The sequence below is a fragment of the Rhinolophus sinicus genome, linkage group LG15, assembly GCF_036562045.2.
Source record: "Rhinolophus sinicus isolate RSC01 linkage group LG15, ASM3656204v1, whole genome shotgun sequence".
In the NCBI taxonomy this organism is placed as follows: Eukaryota; Metazoa; Chordata; class Mammalia; order Chiroptera; family Rhinolophidae; genus Rhinolophus; species Rhinolophus sinicus.
The window spans coordinates 23,149,302-23,168,489 of NC_133764.1; the positions used below are offsets into that span (position 1 = coordinate 23,149,302).

Here is a 19,188-nt window from a genome sequence, read left to right on the forward strand (position 1 = left end):
TAACATCAACAGGCAAGCAAAATGGAAAAATCTACAAAAATATGAAATATGGCATATAACTATAATACAGAGAGTTCATGCAAACTGCAAGAGAAAAATAGGTAAAGGATAAAACAGAAATACAAATGATTAATAAATATACAGACTGTTCAAGTCTACTCTTTTTTTTTCCCCAAGTCTACTTCTTAAATGAGAAAATAAACATTAAATACCTAGTCCAGTGCCTAGCATTCTACGTCCTCAATAAAGTGTCAATGAACTTGTAAGACAACTCCATATTAGCAAAGGTGCAATCAAGCCTCAGCGGGGGAGAGGAAGCAGAGGGGGCATGTAAATTAGTACAACCCATCAAGAATCATTAGAGGGCTGGCCCGGTGGCTCAGGCGGTTGGAGCTCCATGCTCCTAACTCCGAAGGCTGCCAGTTCAATTCTCACATGGACCAGTGGGCTCTCAACCACAAGGTTGCCAGTTCAATTCCTCGACTCCCACAAGGGATGGTGGGCAGCGCCCCCTGCAACTAGCAATGGCAACTGGACCTGGAGCTGAACTGCGCCCTCCACAACTAAGACTGAAAGGATAACAACTTGACTTGGAAAAAAGTCCTGGAAGTACACACTGTTCCCCAATAAAGTCCTGTTCCCCTTCCCCAATAAAATCTTAAAAAAAAAAAAAAAGAATCATTAGAAAGTTTGCCTTTGTCCCAGGATTTACCCTTCTAAAAATCTATTCTAAAGACACAAACAAAACTTACAACATGGGTTTCTATACAAATATGTTCATTGCAGCATTACTTAAAGAAAAAGAAAAATAATCAGAAACAACCTAAGTGTTCAATAATAAATATTACATAATTGAATATAATAAAGCTATTTAAATGTCTTTAAAATACTTAATGGCATTAAAATGTTTATAAAATATAGTTAACTGGAAAAAGGGATTCGAACATATGTATAGATCTTTATAAAATATACACACAAAACATTCTTCAAGAAAACATAAATTAACAATGTTCAATTCTCAGGAGCAGATAAGAGGTAAATTTTTCTTTGTCCTTTCTGTATTTTCCAAATTATCCTCCATAAGCATATACTGTGTTTACTGTAGGAAAAAAATATATTATCTCTAAGAGAGTAGGTGACAGGTGCCTACGTATAGTAGAGGCAGAGCCATAAGAGCAAATTGACGGAATATACTGGATCAGGTTTTGAAGCTAATTATGAAGTTCAGGGTCTTTGTAATCAGAAGAATGGTATAACTGTAAGAGCAGGTCTGGAAATTCAGTGATTCACACTAAAATATGAATGACTTGAGAGGTAAAACCTTCCTATATAGAAAGCATCTCAAAAAAGAAAAGGAAAAGTCATGTTGATCCAAACAAGTTCTTGTTTTGTTTCTTTTTCTCAAATGAGGTTTTAATTTAGAGAAGGGCTCTGCATATGTACTGGGGGCGAGAGGAAGCAGCTTCCCCTCGGCACGTCATTCCCATGTATTTCTAAAAGGCCAGGGTAGGGGCCACACTCCTAGGTGTATATACTGTACCAGCTCCACTACCTACTTGCTGTTTAACTTGGGGAAGTTACTTAATTGCTCCATGACTCAGTATTCTTTCATAAATTGCAGATAATGTTAAACACTTTAGTGATTTATTATAGAGACTGAACCAAAATGTACGTGAAGGGCTAACAGTGTCTGGCACATAATAAACGCTCAATAAGTAGAATATGATGTTATTATTCTATGTCATTTCATTGCCAATCAGAAATAGGGTGGCAGACTTAGGGTGGATGAATTGGAGTAAAGGATGAATGAACTTATAACTAGAAATGGTCTAATAACTTAGCAACCTAATGTTAGCTCAGTGATCACTGTGGGAAATGTATTAAGATGTATGAATGACTAATCTAAATTAACTCGAAAAACATTTAGCTATTGCCTACCCACTAGCAAGTTACTTAATTGTGATTAATACAATATCTATAAGATATAATATACTTTAAAAGACAATAATACTAAAATAGGAAAACTTGAAAACAGTAAGTCCTTAAGAGAAACATTTATACTCACTTTAAGGAATGTGAAATATCCCTTTGGGGGCATAAAAGGATTCATAATTCTCTGAAGAAATGATGGGAATTTGACTGCAGAAATGAGAACTATAGTCAAGAAGCCCCATTTTGAGGAAAGATTTATCTGTTCAGCTTTTCCAATCTTTTTCTAGAAGATGTGCTTTTATCACTCTACACCCTGCTTGGAGCCAAGCCTTCAATTTGAGAATGCAAATTCTCTAGAATTGTATGTGACTAAACAGCAGCAAATCAGGAAAAACAGATGAAACAATAGCAGTGTTTTCTTTTCAACCTAGTTTTAAAACTCTGGCCCAAGTCTCAGACTTGAACTTGAGAATGTTTCCTTTGTCCTTTCTGACATTCTGGAAGGAGGAAGGCCCCATGCCTCCCGTCTCTGTGCTGGATGCCGTCTTTAATGATGATATAGGGGGATCCTTTCCCCTCAGCACACTGGGGCATCCAACATGTGACACTGCCCGCCAGAGTATCAACAAGCGAATTATAAACTGTGTCAGTCTAAGTTAATGCAAAACTGTAATCCTCTTTAACAGGAGATCAAATCACTGCCATGAGTTATGTCCATTCTGTAATCTGATAAGAGAGGGAACCTCTAATAAAAGAGTAATGGGAGCCTTTAATGACGCTGGTAAAAGGCAGCACCAGGGAAAATATTGCTCTCGTTCCTGCCGATTAGATGGATGTTGCATATTTGCCCGGACTTGTTTCACCTGTCAGAATAACCTGTCTTTTCAGGAGATAAGAAGTCTCAGAGAAAACATCCGTATCCTACCCATTCTTGCTTGCAACTTTTTAACCAACTTAAAATGCTCTGTGGAGGGTATTTCTGGGGTTATTTGCTGATGGGGTTCTCAAATGCTGAGCAAATGACACCAGAATATTTCACGATGATTCAGTGCCTATTTCTACTAGATAAAGGAGTAAAGTAGGCAAGGAGGAATCAAAAATGGTCTAAGTAAGATCTGGGTAACCAATTAAGGGGAAAAGATCAGCGCTAGCATGCTAAAATGCCCCCACATTTAGGGGACAGACCCACACACAAAAATGGCAAGGCGAAGATAAATTGCCTGTACAAATTCTATTATACCAAGGCCCCTCAAGAACAGCGTGGCAGTGATGTTGACAAAGCACTTTACAAGGCGGGATTACATTTGTACATTTCTTTTCTAAAACTCCAGATGTAAAACAATAATGTGTTTGGTGCTTAGTCGCTATCATTAAAGGATCCTCTTCTGGTTCTTTTCTAAGGCCAGCAGCTTTATAAAAGGAGTGGGAAAAGTGTTCTTTGTTTTGGGGAAGAAGATGGGCAGTCAAAATGGAAATTCTTGCTGTTCCTATTGAGAATTTCTTTAAGTTCTCTGCAAAGGAATAGAGTACCTATAAAAATGTTAATATTGCTATCATTTTCGTAGTAAGGAAAAGCTTCTTAGGAAAATATAATAACCCATACTTTTAATGAACAGGGCCAGAATCAGGACGCTCCCTGGAGCATCAGCTAATGCAAGGCAAACACTTACATTTTCCTTGGCATACGTCAGGCTGATGATTGCCACCTCGACCTGTTCCAGCAAAACCCATCATGCCAACAGAGGAAGCAGTTCACAGATTCCCTTTCCCAAATCTGAGGCAGTGGCCAGTTTCAAGGAACACATCACAACCCGTCTCACAGATCTGTCTCAGAATTTGCTTCTCCTACTTGTCACACTAGTATTTTACTATCTGACCTACATCAACACAACAAATGAGAAAGAATTAACTTCTTCACAAGTCTTCCTCAGACAGGCTTTCAAAAACGTGATTTTTTCCCACAACCTCCAGATTCTTTGTTTTGTGATAACTATATTAAGAGATCATCTGAATTTTTACTTCATACTCCCTCTGGTCTAAGAGCACTCCAAGGGGTTTCACACCATGTAAAGTAAGCTGCCTCTAAAATGCCTCTGATAAACTTAGAGTGACTTCAATAGTCAGAGAAGTGAACAGCAATCCTATAAATCATGCAAAGAACATTCTGACCTGTTCTTGGTGGTAACAATATGGCTAGAGGGATTCTCTACCAATGAGACGTGGAGGCTTTTCCTTCCTTAACCAACTGATAACTCATCCCTGCAATATCACACAGGACATTTTGGCCTCTTAGCAAAGATGACCCTGAAAGGCAAACAGCAACTACGCTGGGGGCTGGGCTGTCCCGCGCCAAGAGCACCTAAGCGTTTGCCAAGACAGTGATCATTTATAGGCTCATAGTCATCTCCTCCCTTGTACTTTGCAGTACGTGGGCAAAGTGGGATTTCTTTGTTTTCTCTCAATACTGGGAACGTCCACCAACCCTGCACTAGAAATCAACTGCCTACCTTGGAATGGAGTAAAGATCTACTGGACCAACACATACAAAGTGCCAGGGGTTACATGAGATTTTCACTAACAAAGGGGGTCTGAAGCCACATAAAGGTATTTAAATCCCTATCCAGAGTTTCTGTAGAAAGAAATACCCCCAAAGGGAAATCTGAAAACACAGGGAGGCAAACTGGGCTACTTTGCATTTAAGAAGGGTTAAAAAAAAATAGATCACTTGAACAGAAAATTTCCTAGCATGAGACAAGAGTATGTATCAGCAGATAACACGGAACAGACCACATGACCACGCCACAGGAGAAAGAAAATGAAAATGCCACTACCTTTTTAAAGATCCTTTTAAAGACAGTACTTGTTTCTCCCCTAAGGATATTTTAATACTCTGTGTTAAAGATTAAAGATCTCTTCTCTTTCCCTTAACAAGAGCTGTGCTCCAGTTTCAATTCAATTCAACCAAGTGTAAATTTTTTGAGCTCAAACTGGACAAAGGGTAAATGGGGTTGATTCAAGGAGAGGTAACAGCATTCATGTCTCCCTTATTCCCCAAAATCTCAAACACTGGGTGTTAACTCAATTTAGGCATAACGATAAACTGGAACTAAGGAACTATGGGAAAGAGAAGGGCTTCACTACCCAGACCACGGTAAGGTAGGAACCATTGGTGGAGATGCCTCCGCGAACAAGAAACCAAAAAAAGCTGAAAATTTTATGTTATGTATATTTTACCACGGTTTAAAAAATGGGGGATGAGGGTGAGAAGAGAAGCTAGTCAGGTATTAAAAAGCCAGTTTTATCCATATGGTCCATAGAGCATAGAGAAACCATAAAGATCTTTCATTTATATACTTCAATAGTGAAATAACAGGTAACTTCCCACCTCCTCTCTATACTATGTATATAATTTTCAAACGTAAATTGTCCTTTTTTTTCTGTTGATAGAAAGCAATCCAAGCTTATTGAAAAAAAAATCCGAACACTACAGAAATACATCGAATAAAAAGTAAAATGTGTCTTCTACTCCATCCTACCCAGCAATAAATACATGACGATGTAGTGTAGATTGTTTCAGAGCTTCTTATTTTTAATGACAACTAATATAAATGCATTCTCTTGGCAAAAGATTAAAGCAAAATAGAAATATAAAAAAGAAAGCGTTGAAAGTCTCCCTTCATCCCTTTCCCCATCCCATTCTCTTCTTCATAGGTAAATATTTTAAATATTATGATGTATGGTCTTTCCAGACGTTTTCCTAAGCACTACGACATATACATAGGTGTGTGTGTTGTGTGTGTACCCATTTAATTTTTATTTTAAAAGCAAAGTGGATCATATTATAAGCATGGCTTCTTTTTTCCAGTTAACAAAATAACGTGGAGATCTTTTTGTGACAGTATAATATTTTTGAAAGGCACTACCTTTGTTTCTTATCATACATATCTGTTTACTTAAAATATTGGGATTATAATACAGTATTTTGTAGCCTACCTTTTCCACTTCATATTACGTTAATATATATGTTCCACTTCATCTTTTAACAGCTGCTTATAATTTGATTGAATGACTTTCCATGATTAATTAACTAGTCACTGACTGATGGTCATAATTGTTTCTCATTTCCCCCCATTATAAACAAGGTTACAATAAAGATCCTTGATACAAATGTATTTGTCAACTTGCTATTTCCTTAGATCAATTCCTAAAAGTAGATTTTTCTGGGTCAACAGATACATTTAAAAATTTGCCAAACAGTCCTCCAAAATTATTTTGCCAATTACATTCCCAACAACACTGTAAGAAAGTGTCTGCTTCTTCACACAATCCAAGCTGGGGATTACTAATCTTTTAATGTCTTCCAATTTAATAAGGAAAAAAAATGAAATCTCATTTTAATTTGTATTTCTTTGATTAACGAGGTCTATGTTTTTGGCCCTTTAAGATTTTTCTTTTATAGTTTCTAAGTTTGTTGACATGCTTTGCCCATTATTTTTATTGGGATATTCTTAGAGATTTGTACAAACTCTTTATAATAGTGTTATCACATAGTAAAGAAACTTCATGTATTGACTTTTTTTCTTTTCAGTTTGTCATTTACTTACAACTTTGTTTTTGATGTCTTATCCAATGTGACTTTTATGTAGTAAGATCTATTAATATTTTCCCTTATGGTTTCTGGCCTTGGTGTCATGTTTATATAGTCCTTTTCTACCTTGAAATCATAAAACAATTCTCCATTCATACCTGCATACCAAGAACAGCATATCTGTAACTTAGCAAAACCAGAACTATTCGCTTGAGGAAAAGTTGTATGCACTGATAATGTTATTCTAACAAATATGAAAGTTTCCCATTCCTCAATGGTATTTCGTGGTGTACAAAGTAGAACACAAAATAGTATAGTACTAGATTATTTCCAGTTATGGAATTACCTAAAAAGAAACAAAAAACAGGCCAAGCTACAACTGGAAGTTTCAATGCTAGAAGCAGACAGAGCTAATACCCAGTACTGTGCCTACAGTTAATGTGGCCCAGTCAGACCACGGAGTACGAGCAGTCATGTGGATGGATGTAGGCCTCTGTATCCTTAGGAAACACGAAGGGAACTGCATGTACTTTGCTAAAAACAAGTGCTCAATTCTCCAGCCAGCTACAAGACTTTTATTAACTTCCTTATTAAGTGGCTAAACCAGCTAGGGAACTATGCTGGTAACTAGCACTCAGTCCACAAGGAATAGCCCTTTTTCCCACTGAATGCCACAAGGACTGTTAGCCATCAGACACATTCCCAATCCTTTCTCCCTTGCCTGCTCTACCTGAGATGGCAATGGAACATAGTTCTGGCCAATAAGATAGAAGAAGAAGTTTGTTGGAGGGGATTCTGGGAATGCCTTTACTTTTCTGATCAAAGAAACAGTTATGGCTGAAACCACTCTCCTTTTCTTCCTGCCTCGAATGCATGTTTGATGGTTGAAGTTGCAGCAGCCAACTTGGGAACACAAGGGAAAGAACCAGAGATGCTGGCCTTAACATCACTGAGAAGGGAAAACCACTGCCAATAATTGCCTGCCATCCCTAGAATTACTCTGTCAGAAAAATGAACTCCCATTTGTTTATGCCTCTGTAGTCAGGTTTTATGTTCCTTGCAGACCAAGCCCAACATAATCCTAAATAATACAGTCACTTTCAAATAATCTTTATGTCTACCATATAGCAGAGCCTCAAACATTATGAGTGAATAAATAAGATCCTGGAAAACTAAGTGTCCCTGGGTATTATTAGGCAACTCAAGAAAAATCCCAATTAAGAATAACAAAAAGTTGATTTCTACATGATCTAGTAGTACTGTATTCAAAAGATGTCACCAATATTTAAACCAGGTTTCACTTTATGCCTGGGATAATAATGTTACCTGAATGGGGTGGGTTTAGTTTTAAGCATCTAGTTTTCCTTTCTTATTAATGTAATTTTTTTCATGTCATCCTGACAGAGATTCTAAGGGTGCACTCATTTTACTGTTTTTAAAAACAGGTTAGATCCAGAAATTAATGGGGGGTGGGGGGGGAGAGAACAACAACAGCCATACATAGGCATTTTCACTTTCAAAGCTCAGGAGAGATACGAGGTCACAAAGTTCTGAGTATGAACATATTCAGAATTATCCATAAGCTGTTTCGTATTCAAAGCACCGAACAAAGCAAACAAAACTTTAATAATCACTGTGTTCACCTAAACTTGCAGATCTACTACTTTTCAGACAAGGAGAATGGGGAGAATCTGATAGGGTTTAGGAGCAAACTAAATATATGAAAATAAAAAGGTTAAATATAGTTTGAAGTATAAAGCTGGCAAAACCCACATGTGTCTACATTATAACCAATCAGTCCACCTGGTAAAGATTTATGCTTAAAAATGTCTACCACAGCTTTATTTACAACAACGATAATTAAAAACAATGTAAATGTCCAATTATTAGTGAATGGCTAAATAAGTAATATTAGAGAATTGACATAATCATTTAAAATTTTTGAATAATTTTAATGACGATGCTCACAGTACCAAAATATTTAAAGAAAAATTCATAATAGAATATAATTTTAATTATATAAAAAAAGAAAAACAAGAACATATGGAAAAGGAACTCATAAAGACTAAAAGGAAATATTCTGAGATGTAAAAAGCGATTACCTCCTGTGTATGTACACATACACTTCCTAGTTCTGTATGCTTAGAGAGCCTAGAAACAATGACACCCAGTAACAATGTGCACCCCTAGCACCCAGATTTTGGTTTCTAAGTACCACAACCAACTAAAAAGAACCAGAGCTCCCTGGAGAAAGACTGATTCTAGGGCTGGAACAGGGAAAGTATAAGATGAGCCTAGAACACCTTTGTTGGGCCAGAAGGTAAGGAAGTACTCAAAGAATGATGGGGGGCATCTCAAAAGGACACAAGCCAGCTTGTAGGGACTTCCGTTAAAGGGGACAATTTTAAATCAAAATAAATAATGACAGTAACAGACTATAATTCATTGAATGAAACAGAAAAGCATGAGTCCATACTTACATAAATGAATGGTAAATAAATAAGTAATCTTATAAAAATATTACATTATAGTAGATTGCCAACTAATAAATATAGAAGGAATTATTCTTTTAAAAAGATTATCTCTGAATTGTAATATTATGAGTATGCATTTCTAACTTGTTTCAGCTTTATAAAATGAGCATGTACTTCTTTTGTAAAAATATTTTTTAAAAAATCCTCAACAGTAGTCTGAACAAACACAACAATAATGCACATCTCTACCGCAATCTCTGGCCACTTTAAAAAGGAGAAAATATGCATAAAACCCCCAAACACATAAAGCAAGTGCACGGGCTGTCCTGACCTGTCTGTTCTAGAGAAGAGCTCAGATGTCTTAGGCAGGTGGCTAGAGGTAAAAACGTAACAAAACAGCAAAAAGAAAAGGCCACCAGAGGCAGCATTGAGATATACGGAAAATTTGTTTTGGTTTTACAGTAATTATGGGACTTAAGATATGTGACAAGGACCCTTGCTATGATGCCAATGACAAATGGTTAACTGATAAGAAGAAATGGAGAGGGCGACAGGCTATAGAACAGGTCAATATCAGGCTGTCACGAAGCCATTTGAGACATATAATTAATCTATTACTCACCTGGCATCATCATTCATTGTAGTATGGTCAATAGGTGCCATGAAGCTCAGTAGCTTGCTAAGGACATGAAACCTAAATAAAGCAGGAAACAAACAGGCAGCAACATTAGTAACTATTAACCTAGGAAAGGAAACATTCTATGAGCTATCAAACTCCAGAACTGATCACAGGAACCTCTGGCTCCAGAGTGGAAAAGGGAACAAATCATAGGCCTGAGACACAACTATAGAAACTTTTTCCTTAATGCTTCAGGAGAAAAGGCTGATAACAGCGCTGTGAATGACAGTAGTTCAACAAACGTCCACTTATATCACAGCCCTCCCAAAAGACAAGATACACTTGTGTCCTTGAGCAATATCCTACCCCTTAAACATTTCTCCAGACTAAAGACAATGAAGACTGACTACCCCATTTTCCTCCTCTGGCATACACCTCAGTCATTTTTCAGTGTCATGAAAGCTGCCCACTGGCAGTAGCACAGGTAGTGGTATGACACCCAAACGCAATACATCACCGTTGCCACCACTCACTAGCACTGGCTTCCTGAGTGAGAAAAGGCTTCTAGAATTCCACATGGTCTCCACTCACTAGTTCCACTGGGTCTTTTATTTTCCCCACCTTTAAATGAAGGAGCACAACTGAATAAATACATAGGTTTGAGCCCCAGATCTTCAAAGTATTATAGAAATTTAAGTTATATCACCTCCATTTCTTCCCAATTAGAAAAACAGTATTTTTGCGTAAAATGTTTTGAGATTCTCTGGTGAAAGGGGCTGAACAAATATATGACCTTATACAGACCAAATTATACCAAAGAGAATTCAAAGACGGTATCCCTTTCTGTTCATTGTAACAGCAGAGGCTATATGACAATATGCATGTTATAAAATTTTAACCAAAAAAAATTTGACTTGGGCAAAACATCATACACAAACAAAAATGATAAACATTTTCATGTGCATATTTTAACAGCTTTAAAAACATTTTTACATGTATCAAATAATTTGATTCTCTATTGTACCATCCATAGCTAAGCCTCCCAAATTTCATTCTTTTTCTTAACATGAATTTTACAAAAATAATAGTGATGAGATTTTCCCCATTTATAAGAGTAAAAGAAAAGTATAAATTCATTATAGAAAATCTGGAAAACAAACCAACCAACAAAGCACACACAAAAATGCCTAGCTCCTTTACCTAAAAACAATTATTAATATTTTGGTTAGTTATGTTTGTTTTACATAGTAATCCTGTTATAGATACATATAATTTTGTATCCTCTTTTTTTCACTTAGCATTGTAAGCACTGTCCCATTAACAATATCTGAATAGCTATATACAATTCCAGGAGTGGAAGTACCATAATATATTTTCTTAATTTTGAATATTTATATTGCTTCCAATTCTTCACTTTTTATAAGATGCAAAAACCAAAATCTCATACTTTTTTTTAAATATCGGATACCTCCTGATTATAAAAATTAATACATAATTCTTATAAAAAGAATCCAAATACAGAAATGTATAGAGAACTGACAAGTCTCCTATAGTCCTATCCCCCAGAAATAATCACTGTTAATTAAAACTGTTAGGTTTGGCTGAAGCATTTTCCATATATAACAAAAATATAAACAGTCCATTTTTCACATAAAAATGAGATTGCAACATAGTTTATATTCTGCATTAAGCGTTTTTCCACTGAATCATATGTCATAGTCTAGTCTTTTTCATAGTTGCAGAATATTCCATTATGTCAATATGTTATAATTTAATCTCCTATTTAAAAAATGGGCATTTTTACAGCCTGCCCCCTTTTAAAAACCATATTAAACAGTGCTAAAGTGAAGATAGGTATACATAAATTACTGTATGCTTGTATGCATATTCCTGAGATAAATTTTGAGATGTGAAATTGCTGGTGAATTGAAAGGTATACATATTTAAAATTGAAAAACTAAATCGAAATGCCTCCCAAAGATTATGTCGATGTGTGAGAGTATAAATATTAACCTAACCTTTTAAAGCATAAATACTGTTAATAAATGCATTTTAATATATTTAGGCTTCATCAAACTGTGGTGTCCATCTAAAAAAAATGAGTACTATTCTTGGCTATATCCATGACAGATTGAATTCACTTTCTGGACAAAGACTATGAACTATACTCCATATTTGTGGTGTATAATCCAGTAGCTACTGAGCACTTGCAATGAGGCTTATCTGAATTGAGATTAGCTATAACTAGAATACACATCAGATTTTAAAGACTTGGGATGAGAAAAGAATGTAAAATATATCATCAATAATTTTTAAAATAATAAATTACTGAAATATTTTTGATATATTGGGTTAAATAAAACATATTAAAATTACATTCACTTGGGCTGGCCCGGTGGCTTAGGCAGTTAGAGCTCCATGCTCCTAACTACGAAGGCTGCCGGTTCGATTCCCACATGGGCCAGTGAGTTCTCAACCACAAGGTCACGGGTTCAACCCCTCGAGTCCCGCAAGGGATGGTGGGCAGTGCCCCCTGCAACTAAGATTGAACACGGCACCTTGAGAGCTGAGCTGCCACTGAGCTCCCAGATGGCTCAGTTGGTTGGAATGCGTCCTCTCAATCACAAGGTTGCTGGTTCGATTCCCACAAGGGATGGTGGGCTGTGCCCTCTGCAACTAGAAAACGGCAACTGGACCTGGAGCTGAGCTGCGCCCTCCACAACTAAGACTGAAAGGACAACAACTTGAAGCTGAACAGCACCCTCCATAACTAGGATTGAAAGGACAACAACTTGACTTGGAAAAAAGGCCTGGAAGTACACACTGTTCCCCCAATAAAGTCCTGTTCCCTTTCCCCAATAAAATCTAAAAATAATAATAATAATAATTACATTCACTTGTTTCTTTGTACTTTTTCAATGTGACTACTAGAACATTTAAAATTACATATGTAATACATGTATTTATTGGATGGCACTGCTCTGTTGAATACTGTTATACTTTAATACAATATATTCAGTAACTATTAACTTCATGATAAAAGACAGGCTTTAAGAAGAAATCAGATTAAAGACGATTTAGTAATGTGTACTTAAATGCAATACATTTCATCTAATCTCAGTGTTGCTGAGGATGAATGCATGTTTTAAAAGTATTAAAACACCTTTTACCAACCATACTAAGAAAAGATAAATGTAATTTTATTGTAGAAGAATAGACAAACACAGTAAGACATTTCATCATTAAAGGCCTGAAAGTTTAATTCATTTACCTAATGAGTTCTAATTAAATCACGGTCAAATCTACTTATATATACCGCTGAGTAAAATACTGATTATCAATATTTATAATTATTTCTAAAAACCAAAATATTTATTTTTTATAAATTGTTTTCTAGCATCTGACTAGCAAGTTACTATGCCCAATCTGATCAGGCTGATGTCACTGACCTGCTATCATTTCAATTAATATTTCCACAAGGTAATATTCATCTTTACTACAACATTTCCGGAAGTCTTATCTTTCCAACCCTATCACAACAAGCAAAACTTGCTCAAGGTAGAAACTAGTATCAGTTATGACAGCTGGTATACCTTACCAGCTCTTCTTGAGGTCTAATTCAAGGAAGTATTCATAATATTCTCATCTAGCCTGGGCCGCTTGGTTTAATCCTTCAGGGCAGCACGCTCATGTAGCCAAGGTGTCATTTTGGTGCCTGTAGAGGCATGTGGTCCTGCCCGGAGAAACAACTCAACAGCCAGAGGTTAGAAGCATGGGATCTGGAATCTGAGCAATTAGCTCAAATCCCTGTTTGCTACTCACTAGCTCTGTAATGCTAGGTGAGTTACTCATCTTATTTAAGCACTTCACATGTATTAGTTAATTTAATACTTGTGAAGTTAATTTAATTCTCTGCATGTCAACCTAGGAGATGTAACTTTTATTCCTCACAGATGAGGAAATTGAAGTACAGAGACATAAAGTAACATGCCCGAGGTCTCAAGGCCAGTAAGTGGAAGTCATATTTCAAACCTAGACAGTTTAGCATCAGAGCCTGTGTTTTTGCTATCTCTGCATGTAAATTGCTTAGTAGGGCCCACCAGGGAGCATTTTATAAATGTTAGTATTCACTATTGTTATTAATAAACATCACTTTCTGATTCTGACCACATCCCTCACATTTACGGTCAAGGAGAGCCAGGTGAATATGGACGACAAAACTGAAAAACAATTCAAAACATATGACTTCATTTATTACTTTTCTTTTTACCTTTCATTTTGCAATAATTTCAGATTTACTTTGAGAAAAATTGCAAACATAGCACAGAGAGTTCATGTATAACCTCACGCAGCTTCCTCTGTTAATAATTTATCTAAACAGTGTAATTGTCAAAATCAGGAAATTAACAGTGGTATAATAATACTATTAACTAAACTATAAACCTATTCAAATTTCACCCATTCTCACCCTAGTCCTTTTTCTTTTCCAGGATCCAGTGCAGGACCCCACATTGCATCTAGCTGTGATGTCTCTCTTTAGTCTCCTTCAATCTGTGACAGTTCCTCAGTCTTTGTTTTTTCATTACTTTGACACTTTTCATGAGTACTGATGACTTATTTTGTAGAACATCTCACAATTTGGATTTGTATGATGTTTTATGATGAGACTGAGGTTAGGCACTTGGGGCAAGAATACCACAGAAATGATGATGTGTTCTTCTACAGAAGATGGTGGGGGTGAGGGGTGGAAGGAATATGTCTTCTTAATCTTAAACACCTGGTTAAGGTGGTACCTGCTGGGTTTCTCCACTATAAAGTTACTATTTTCCCTTTGTAATTGATAAGTATCTCTGAAGAGATGCTTTGAGACCATGCAAATATACTGTTTCTCCTCAAACTTGTCCCCAGTGATTTTAGCATCTGTTGGTGGATCTTGCCTGCAAAAATTATTATTGTGGCGCTGTGTACTGGTGATTTTGCATTTCTCTCATTCTCTCTGCATTTAATAAATGGAAGTGCATATGACCTCTTGATGGCACATCAATTGTATTCCCAAAGGCTTTTATGAGACACGCCAAATCAAGATACTAAAAGTTGAAACAGAAATTCTAAACGGCTTTCACTGTTTGGACAGTTCCCTCATTTGTGGTTTTTGGGCTTCTATAGTAACTCAGCAGTACCACACGTGGAGAAATGTGGTGACAAGTAGCATGTCCCTGCCCTACTTGGTTTCTCTGAGACACTGAACATTCCTGACCCTTTATTAAACGTTCTCTGTCTTCACTGCTTCACATACTCTTTCCTGTCCCCCTACCTCAGCATTCTTTACAAGCTCCTCTTCCTCTGTTTATCTCACATGGGTTGACATGCCTTGGCGGTGTATTCTTGTCTTTGTATACTCTTGTTGCCCAATATACTCCTTGGAAAATAGTAGTTAAATTGTTTCCAAAGTACCAACTAATATAGTAGTCCCCCCTTATCCATGTGGGATATGTTCCAAGATACCAGTAGATGCCTGAAACCAAGGATAGTACCAAACTCCATATATACTATGTTTTTTCATGTACCTAGATACCTATGACAAAGTTTAATTTATAAATTAAGCACAGTAAGAGATTAGCAACAATAAAAATAAAACAATTATAAAATATACTGTAATAAAAAGTTGTGTGAATGTTCTCTCTCTCTCTCTCTCTCTCTCTCTCTCTCTCTCATAACTGATCTGATAACCCCGACGGCTACTAAGGGACTGCGGGGCAGGTAGCTGTACAGCTGGACAAAGGGATGATTCACATCCCGAGCAGGACGGCGAGAGATTTCACCACGCTACTCAGAACAGTGCACAATTTAAAATGTATTGTTTATTTCTGAAATTTTCCATTTAAAATTTTTGGACCATGGTTGACTGCGGGTAAATGAAACCACAAAAAGAAAAACTGCAGGGGGCCGGTTGGCTCAGTTGGTTAGAGCGGAGTGCTTAGAACACCAAGGTCGCCGATTGGATTCCCACATGGGCCGCTGTGAGCTGCACCCTCCACAACTAGATTGAAAACAACGACTTAACTTGGAGCTGATGGGTCCTAGAAAAACACACTGTTCCCCAATATTCCCCAATAAAAATTTTAAAAAAGAAAAGAAGGACTGCAGATAAGGGAGGACTGCTGTAAATACCCATATCCTCCTCTTGACTCAAAATCTATCTCTAAACTTGGATTTCTCAAGGTTGTGTCAAATTCAGCATATTAAAAAATTGAATCTATTCTCCCTCAAAAATAAAAAAATTGATTTCCTTCTTACAGCCTCTCTTTTTATACATATCAATGAATAAATACCACAATCTACCTAGTTCCTTCTGAAATTCTGAGGGTGAACTCCAACCTTCTCACTTTCCTTTACCTCCTTCTATCTTTCTCAAACGCAAATGAAATGTGACAACAACATTCCTCTGCCTAAAATCTTAAATGACTCACTACAGTCTACAGAATAAAGTCCAAAATCCTAAGCATGGCCATGAACTAGCACTCACTGCTCATCCAGCCTCATCTCCTGCTCCATATTCACTTTAAGCCTCTGCCCAAACAAATTAACTGCAGTTCCCAAAATGGCCATGTACACTGTCAAGACTGCATTTTGCAAACATTCTACTTTCTGGCCTTTCACTGCGCTCACGAACATTCCTACTCTGCTCAGTGTCCTGTGTGGAAGCTGCACCTCACAGCAAGTCCTCCCGAGCAGTCTGCATTCCCCCCGAGTAAGTCAGGTGACCCCCACACCAGGATGATCCCTACCACAGCACTTCCCACAGTGTCACTACTGCCTCACTGTCTGTCATCCTCTCCAGACCACGTGCTCCTCGAGGGCAGAATGGGTCTTACCCAGCACCTAATATGGCTCCTAGGCCCTCAGAAGTAACCGTTCTTATGTTTTGATAAACCACTTCTTCTGTTTTTAATGTTTAGCCTTGTTAAGTAGAATGTCTGTCTCCTGCTTGCCTATTGCCAGAATAAGATTTCAAATGCCTCTGGATTTATGGGGATTTATAATTTCAATTACTATCAAAATGCTACAAAAAACAGAAGTATATAATCGCAGCGACACATACCTCTGATGAAGTTTAATGAGGTTAGTTTTAAAAATAAATATAAGAAAAGGCAGTTGCTATTAAAACAAAATCCTGTTTTTTTACATTTTAACCTGATAAATAACAACTCTGATAAATTTATTTTGACTTAGAAACAACAGACCCATGTTCTCCTAAGTTATTTGCCATGCTCACTTCTCCAACACTCATCTAGACTTCTTAATCTGTGTTATGTTTAAAGTTATAGCAATTTCTCATTACCTGACAAGTATGTTAATTTTACTGTCATAATCATCCAAAAACATTTTCTGGCTGACTAATGTCTATAAGGTACTACAGTATGTAGATAATAAGGTTAGAATTGTCTTAAGAGATAAAGCAGCACAATTCTTGCTCTTAAGGAACACACAACTATAGCTACTTGTCCCAATAGTTTTAAAATTTACAATAATATGTGGAAAAGGCACCTTTTCCTCTCAATTATTTTGAAGAACATATATTTGCAATAGCAATGCCAAGACAAACACAAGAGAAGCCAAAGAAACTAACACTTTTAAATGCTTACTATGTACCAGACATTTACACATTATTTCAATCCTCAAACCAAATCTATAACGTGTGGATTATTATCTACATTTAGTAAATGAGACTAGTGAGGCCCAGAGAATAAAGAATAGCCAAAATTATATAGCCAGACAGAGCCTGGATTTGAAATCATGGGCTCCTCCTAGAAACATTTATAGCCTCATAAAGCTATAATTTTTAAAGCACAGTATTGGAGAAAAATCTGATCTCAAAATTAAAGAATTCAGCCTGGCCAATGATAAAGTACGATTAGTAACGTTCTTTTTAAAATCCATACAGGGATGGAGGGTGTGGAAGAGACAGGTATAAAAGAGGCATGTATGTGGGCAAGCAAGTCAATGGATACGAGAGCAGGAGACAGACCCCGTGTTGGAATAATAACAGCAACAATAATGACGGCACTAATGCCAACCAATACTTATACAGCGCTTACTATGTACCTGGCATGGTTCTAAGAGCTGCACATACACTGACTGACTGACTCTCTGAATCCACATAAAAATCCTACAGGCCTATGCTATTACCACCCCCATTTTACAAATGGAGACACTAGCACAGAGCGTTTAAGGGCCTTGCCCAAAGTAACTACTAGTCAGTGTCAAAGCTGGGATTCAGACTCTGGCAGTCGGGCTCTCAAGTCCATGCTTTTAACCATTACACTAAAAACGAACCTGGAGAAGTATGAAGATTTGGAAATTTCAACATATGAAAACTTCTGCAAAGTTAAAGAAAAATAACCATTTCCTGATGAGTTTTGTTAAATATTAAAACAGGTTCATTAAAGTAGTTGTGAACTCTGCTTCTCTGAAGATATTTAAAATGAGACAGACCCACGTTTGTCTAAAGAGAATTTAATGATAGGCAGGGTCGGTTAAGGATGTGGGATTAGCTATTGCCCACAACTATCCCAATACAAGTTTAAGATTATTTTCAATGTGCACCTGAAATACAAGTAGTTTCTTTAACACTGAGGCTTTTTGTGAATATTCCGTAATATATACAGTTATAAGGAATCTAAGTCTAAAAGCATATGTCACTTCCTATTCTCACTCTTCTTTTGTGTGTATACTTATGAGACTCCTTAAAGAGCTCACAGGATGGAGGATTTTTCTAGTCAGAAATTTCTGTTTACTCATAAAAATTATGTTTCTAATCTCATTGAAGCACATAGTTAACATTCTCTAGAATCCTTCGTTTATATATCATTTTCGCATTTCGCACTGTACACGTGTAGCATCATGAACATGGACCAATATAATCCTATTCTAAATAAGACTCCAAAATAAAAATTTTCTGTTGTTCTATAGAAATCACTTTTTAAAATTAAGACAATTTCAACTACTTTGTCTTGTTTTCTTATTACTTCATTTCCAGGGAAATGCAGATATTATTTAACCCATCCATTTACAAAAGAACAAAAAAACCCTGAAACTATATTTCACGTTAGAGTAAAAAAACTGAGTTGCAAAAGAGCCTCAAATATTGTTTTATTTACTTTTCTCATCCTTAAAAACAAAATCATCAGAAGAAATAGAAAAATGACATGATAGACAAAATGCAAGAAAAGAGAGCTATAATATCACATGCTAAAATTTTTTTCTGCTTAGTAACTCACCGAAGTTTCCTTCCTTTGCTGGCTTTCCGATCTACTTTCTTGTGGATTTTGCTTCGTAACTTCTGGATTGCAAGCCACTGCCTGGGAAATTCACAAGCAATGTTATGCATCATCACTAACAGAAATACTTATATGTATTGACAAATTGGAATTTTTCCCACTAACAACCCTGCAGAAAGAAATCATCAACCTACATCAAGTTCCTCAAGATAGTCCGGGGCCAAAGCGACTAATCAATTGAAGAGGATTTGTGCAATGGTAAAAAAAAACAAATGGCAGCTGGGAAATTCTACA

General features: G+C 36.6%; 1 protein-coding gene across 1 annotated transcript in view; it reads right to left on the minus strand.

The window, feature by feature from the left end:
* AATF (apoptosis antagonizing transcription factor) overlaps positions 1-19,188 on the minus strand; it is a 96,212-nt gene that overhangs the window by 13,380 nt on the left and 63,644 nt on the right. Inside the window, exons 10-11 of the mRNA XM_019732616.2 lie at positions 18,895-18,975; positions 9,617-9,688 (exon numbers count right to left, since the gene is read on the minus strand). Of these exons, the coding sequence (XP_019588175.2) occupies positions 9,617-9,688; positions 18,895-18,975 (153 nt within the window). The remainder of the gene's footprint in view (positions 1-9,616; positions 9,689-18,894; positions 18,976-19,188) is intronic.